The sequence below is a fragment of the Macaca fascicularis genome, chromosome 1 (genome assembly GCF_037993035.2).
Source record: "Macaca fascicularis isolate 582-1 chromosome 1, T2T-MFA8v1.1".
Classification (NCBI taxonomy): domain Eukaryota; kingdom Metazoa; phylum Chordata; class Mammalia; order Primates; family Cercopithecidae; genus Macaca; species Macaca fascicularis.
The window spans coordinates 23,219,202-23,225,886 of record NC_088375.1 but is presented as its reverse complement, the minus strand read 5'-3'; the positions used below and the strand labels follow the sequence as shown (position 1 = coordinate 23,225,886).

The 6,685-nt window shown below is 45.5% G+C and overlaps 1 protein-coding gene across 1 annotated transcript in view; it reads left to right on the top strand.

Moving 5' to 3' along the window:
- Positions 1-1,393: 1,393 nt before the first annotated feature.
- RXRG (retinoid X receptor gamma) overlaps positions 1,394-6,685 on the top strand; it is a 44,388-nt gene continuing 39,096 nt past the window's right edge. The window contains exon 1 of the mRNA XM_005539844.4: positions 1,394-1,781. Within this exon, the coding sequence (XP_005539901.1) occupies positions 1,733-1,781 (49 nt within the window). The 5' untranslated portion in view covers positions 1,394-1,732. The remainder of the gene's footprint in view (positions 1,782-6,685) is intronic.

Below are 6,685 nucleotides of genomic sequence, written 5' to 3'. Positions count from 1 at the left end.
CCCCATTTTGACCTCCTCCTTTGTCATCGTGACTTTGTTCCTGCCTCTGGCCTTTTATTCTACATTTTTGTTTTGGCTTCTCCTAGCATTTGAATCTTGATTTTTTTTCTGTGGGACTCTGAGTTGACTTACCTCTCTGGCTCTCTATGTCTTGTGCTGCATCAGGAGAAAATCTCTTATCTTTTCTCCAGCCCATCAGAGCTCAGCCCATGAAACAGACCTCCAGTGAGTATGCTGACAGCATCCCATCACCCTGCCAACACATATACCATGAGGAAAAGGTCTGGACCTTATCCGGAGGATTGCATCCAAGTCTGGCCAACCCCTTTCCTCACTGTGAGGGTATCTATGTAAATTGAAGTACATTATTAGAAAAGGGATAGGTTGGTAATAGACATGAACACTTGCTGATACATAGAATTACTGAAAGAGCCAGAGATGCTGAGGAAAGGGGGGATTATGGGCACAGCAGATCAATCTCAGGATTTGCAGAGGATCCCACTGCGAAAGACTTTTTTCCATCTTTCAGGCTTCTCTTGTGTGGCCCCTGGGAGCAGTCTAGCACCTGTGGGCAGAAGCTGTAGGGAAAAAGAGCAGGTTTTATCTCTATAAGAAACTTTCTTGTGGTGAAAACTGTCTAGAGATGGAATGAGAAAGTGGTGAGCTCCCCAGTATTGGAGGTGTTCAAGTATAGGCTGAGCGGTGACTTGTCATGAAAGCTCTATGACAGACCCAAACGTCAACGAGATGCTTAGATTCTTTGATCTCGGGTCAGTTCCACACAAGACAGGCTCTGGGTCAGTGAGGACCCCGTGGTGTTTTGAACAGGTGGCAGGATAACAATGGTATATAAAATAATGCAGAGAAAGACCTTCACATCAAGCCAACCCCTCCTCCCTACCTGTAAGTTTTCCACCTGAGTGAGCTCTGGCTCCAGCTGCACTTGTCAACCTCCCGTTGTTAGAGCACAGATAAATGATTCAGGCCACCTAAGCAGGAGAGGCCCACCTCAACTTAAGGGCTGCTCTATTTTAGTTTTCCGTTGCTGGAGATTGAGTATCACGCTTTTCTAACCTTGGGCTTCTGAAAGGGCCCTGTTCTCAATTGAACCCTACCCCCTCCTCCTTTCACAGATCAAATACCAAGCACATTGGACAGATAGAAGCTCGAATGAGAAAATACATTTTAATAAAACCCCATTGATTTTTGTGGATGCAAGTCAAGGAACAGGCACCTAAAGAGTCTTCCATCCCTGCCGTCTCCCCCCTCTCTCCTGACCTACACCGGGCGGTCATACATCGATTGGCTTCCTAGATAATAGATCGTGCCACCCGGCAGGGACCTCTGGGGACGCGCCGGGAGCTGGAAAAGTCGCACGCAGCAGCCCAACCCTGAGTTAATCAAACTAGCAACAGGATCTCAAGCAGCAGCGACGGCGGTGGCAAGAGTAGCGGTGGCGGCGGCGGCGGCGGCAGCATTATGCGTGATTACTGACAGGCACCAGCTGCTGCCGCCACAGCCGTCTCAAACGCACTATGTGGACTCTCCGATCTAGAGGCAGATTCCTGACTAATCCCAGAGGGCTGGCCCAGCCTGTGCTCCCCGGGCTGCTAGGAAGCGATGACCACTCTTGTTAACCCAAGTTGAAGAAAGCCAGGCTGTGCCTGGGAGCCGGGAGAGGCTGTACTATTTAGAAGCCGCTCAGGAGAGGAACATGAACTGAAGAGTAAACATGTATGGAAATTATTCTCACTTCATGAAGTTTCCCGCAGGCTATGGAGGTAAGTATCTCCCTTGGGCTTCACTGCTTGGACTTGTATGAGAGACTGAGAAGAAATTGGGAAATACGAATGACTGGATTAGTATTGAATTAAAAGGAGAACATATATGTTTATATGCATATATAGTGTGTATATAGCATTTCTGTGCGTGTGTGTGCATGCGTGCATGAGAGAGGAGAGGAGGCGAGAATGGTCGGTAGGTGAGGATACATTTGCATATCAGAATGAGGATATGGGGATATTCTAAGGAGAGAGTAAACCAACATGCTCGAGAATGTGTCTGAGACAAAGATAGAATAAGAGCATTGTTATAACCCAGTGTGTTTGTGTGGGTGTGAAAAGTGGAAGAGTTAACGGGGAATTACTATGATGTTCCTATTAGCCAACTTGTAATGAGGAAAAAATGTGATTAAAAAGGTTTTGCCTATCTTGAGGGTTCCTGGGATACTTTGCAACAAGGGCATGATTGTTTTACCCAAAAGCAGATTTCCCTGTAATTGGATTTTTAAAAAGAAAACATAGTGTTTTAATTTGCTACTGTGTTTTCCTTTCCCTGTTTTCTTTCCTTTTGATTTGCTAATAGCCTCTTCTCTCCTCCCCTGCTGCTGCCCCCAATTCTATTGCAAGGGTTGCTGCAATCACTTCCACTCTGGGGGTAGAGATCTGGGGATGGGGGGGTTGGGGCTCTTAGAGAATTGGCAAACTGAAGATTCAAGTCACCGTGCCAGGCAGGGCAGCCCAGTCACACTTCACAGAAGCTTCCGGAGACTAGGTCCTCAGGCTGCCTTAACGCCCTAGCACATCCGTCCCAAGGATCCCTTGATTCAGTGACAGAAACAGTACAGCCGCCCAGCTCTGAGTAAATGGAAGCAACAGCTGACCAACTGGCCTCCTGCTTGTCAGTTGGAGGCATGTAGCTTATGTTGCTGGGAGCCAAAGGAAGATTCTGGCAGGCGAGACAAAGCAGAAATTCTTATAAGGTCTTGAGAATTGAAAAGTTCCTGCTCTCCAGACTTCCTCCGTGGACCAATTCATCGGAAGCCTTGGGAGTAAAGCTTGCCTAACTCAGCTGGGCAGAACCCTCTGGGAGGCATGGTAAAACACTGCAAGGTGGAAGCGATCTCTGTCACCAGGTGTTAGACCTGGGAGTTTGCACATTCATTCAGGGTAGTTTTTATGAAGCAGGCATGGTGTTGGGCACTGGGAACACAAATGTGAATGAGACACAGTCTCTGCCCTTTGGGACTGGGGCAGACTTTACACAGACACATTATAATACTGCATGGTGTGTGTAATAGCAAACGCCTGGGTAGGTTGTACTTGGACTTGAGGTGAGGGCCATGGAAATGCTCCCGAGGTGATGTTCAAGTTCTTTGGGCCAGTCTGATGACAGAGTGAGAGCGGTGGCCAATGCTGTGTCCTGGGCATTTGATCTCTAGTCTATGTTTGGGCTCCAGATGTGAAAAGCCTCCTCAATTCCCACCTCAGTCCCATTCAGAGCTGAGAATTGCTTTTTCCTTTACATCTTAGTTCATTTGTGAGAGGTGCATGCTCATTTTTGGCCAGATTCGTGGGCCCCCCAAGGTCTGTGAGACTATGGCTTCATTAATGCCAAAGAGACCCTTGTAGACAGTTGGGTGAATAAAAGAGTTGAAGCTAGAAATATTTAGGGAGAGAACTAACGTAAGAGCCAGAGAAAGAAGATCTAGTTAAAATTTCATGCGGGCTGGAATCTTGGAATGTTAGCATCCTAAGGACCTGAAACAGCATCTTAGGTTCTCATTTTATAGATGTGTAAAATGAGGCTCAAAGGAAGGCAAAGACTAGTCCAAGTTTACATGGGGCTGAGCTGCAGAGCATTTCCAGAAAATCCCCTTACTCAAATTTATATTATTGCTTTAATATAGTGAAAAGAGCACAAGGAGGAGAGGGCAGGAAGAGGTAGTGTACTGAATTTGGTTCCCAGTTTTTCACTTACTAGCTGTGTGACCTTAGGCAAGCTAGTGAACCTCTCTGAGCGTTAGCACCTTTCTCTCTAAAATGGGATTTATAATCTCATCCTTAGAGTATTGTGAAAATTAAATGAGCTAGCATGTGAAAAACAGCTGCTACAGTGTTGCCCATATATTTGCTACCTAATACAATATTTTCTTCCCCTGTATCTTGCTCAGGGACTAACACACAAAATAGTTAAAAATCAGACATTATTGTAAAATAATAAATGTGGAATCTGGGAAAATAAAATTAAATCCACAAAGACCCTCACATTTTGCTGGCATAGATTTTCATAATTGTGGGGGCTCTGGTATTCAGTGTAATTAGATTTCAGATAGAAGGAAACACAGTGGTTCAGCTATGGAAGGAAACAGTTCAGTACAGCATAGGGAACTTGAGGGGAAAGGGTCATGTAGGTTGTCTACATGTCTCCTCTAACGCCACTTTTCCTTGTCATTCTTGAGGGAGGAGAACAATTATTTTGTTTAGTTCTGTTGACGTTTTCCATTTTGTTGGCATGCACCAGTTTAAGAGGAGGCCTAAATGCTGAGCCAAAGGACTCCACCCCCATCTGCAGGGAGGTCTGTTTGAGAACTTTCTGTGATGAGGGAGAGGGATACAGGAGGACTCACCAGCAGGCATAGGGGAAATTGCAGCATCAGAGTGGACGTCACCTTCGGCCTCTAACTTCCCCTGCCCCAATGCAGCAAGTTGCACTGCACTTATTAAAATATTTGGTGTATAACTGCCTGCCCTTTTACATATGAGCACGTGGAATTACAGAGGGTCCCCACGATTTGTATAAGAATCTCCAGGAAGGAAAGTCACCTTTTGGAAATAACACCAGAGATTTGTGTCTGGGCCCACGCTTACCAGATGTCAGAGCATCATCCGATCAGTGAACAAGAGATTGCTCAGACTGGCCAAAGTGTGGTGGCTACCTGGGTGACAGTGGCTCCACAAAGGTGCCCAATCCCCCAGCTTTGGGCCCTACCATGTGATGAAGAGAGAACCCTTCTCTTCTCCTTCTCTGCCAAGTCCAGGGTTTGCCAGCTGCTCAGTAATAGGGTTTGTTTTTCTGGGATGAGACAGTTGCTGCCTCTTAGAAGATGGCAAAACAAAGCCTGTAATCCCCCCATCCAATTGTGCAGTAATCCTCAGGGTGAGAAGGAGATCAGGGAGAGAGAGGACTTCTCTCATTTCATTTAACAAACACACTGTACCACTAATGCTCACTACCATTGTAAGCACTTTACCAGCCTCGGCTCATGTAATCCTCATAACAACCCTAGGAGTGGGTACTGTTACCATTGTTCTCATACTCCTTTTAGAGATGAAGAAACAGAGGCTTTGAGAAGTGAAATAACTTGCTTAAGGTCTCATAGCTAGAAAATGACACAGCCAGGGATTTGAACCCAGGCAGACTAGCTCCCAGAGTTCACACTGCTGAGCTGCCTCTCACAGCTTCTGTGAGTGACACATTTGTTCTGCAAAGCCAGGGGCAGCAGCACACCCCCAGGGAGCTCCTGGTGCCCCAATCCGACCTCAGAAATGCAGCCTCAGCACTGACTGGTTGTTGCAGACCCAATGGGCTGGCCACTGAGGAATAAGCTGCACGGTGGGTTAAGAGACACTGAAGAGCAACAGTGATCTCTGCAGAATTAATTGGTGGCTTCTCTGGGGGACATACTGATTTACAAAAGACCTGTCCAAATGACCCTGGCCATTCATGTAGAATAATTGCTTTTTCACCTGAAAATAGCCATAGAGAAGGGACTGAGCTGGATGTGCTTGTATGTGTGTGTGTGCATGTGTGTGTGTATGCTAGAACATATTTTTCCCCTCCACAGATATGTGGGTGGCTAATTGGAACCTATCGTGGGCATAAGTGGTTAAGGTTTATGTGGAAAGGAGTAACTGTTTATGAGATTTAGGAAGGAACATATTTAGTATAAACTATTTTCTAAAACATTTACAATCTCACCAAGATATAGAGAGCTGAATAGCAACTGGGGGAAGAAATTGTGCAAAGAGTAATCTAAATGCCCCACCTCTTCCTTCCCCTCATTATGAAGCTTCTAGGTCTGCAGAGAACTTAGCCACCAGCATTGGATGGCGGGTGTGCCAGGGGCTCCCAGAGGAAGCTGGTGTTTTCTCCTCTTTTTAAAAGTAGAAGACACAAAGGCCCAGGGAATGAAGTGAATTTTCTAGAATGCATGGGTTTCGATGGCTCTCATGAGATTGACTCAGTCCTGGCTCAGTGATCCTCAGAAGAAAGTGAAAATACAGGTTGAGTATCCCTAATCCAAGCATCTAAAATCTGAAATGCTTCAAAATCCAGAACTTTTTGAATGCCAAGATGATGCTCAAAGGAAATGCTCATTGGAGCATTTTGGGTTTCAGATTTCTTGATTATAGATGCTCAATTGCTAAGTATAATGCAAACATTCCAAAATAAAAAAAAATCCTAAATCCAAAACACTTCTGGTGTTAAGCATTTTGGATAAGAGATACTTAACCTGTATCAACTCATTTCATAACTACAACACCACTTTAAGGTTGGTAGTTTTATTATCCCCATTATACAGATGCAAAAACTGGGGGACAGAGAAATTAATAACTTGCCAAAGGGAACTTGGTTACTAAATGATACAAGTGGCATTCGAATATGAGGAAAAGCAGCAGATCCAGATTTTAATCCCAGCCCTACCATGTACTATATTGTACTACTCTGTAAATTCTTATAGCAGTTACCCAGCACAGCCCTTCCCACCCCTTCCCAATTCAATACTTGGCCTCTCCCAGGATTTTGACCCTGGGCCTTTCTCACTAGAACACTCCACAGTTTGACTCCAGCTCCTCACAATTCAACTCCCAGTTTGTGTTCCCGTCCTCAGGGCTCCCAGCCC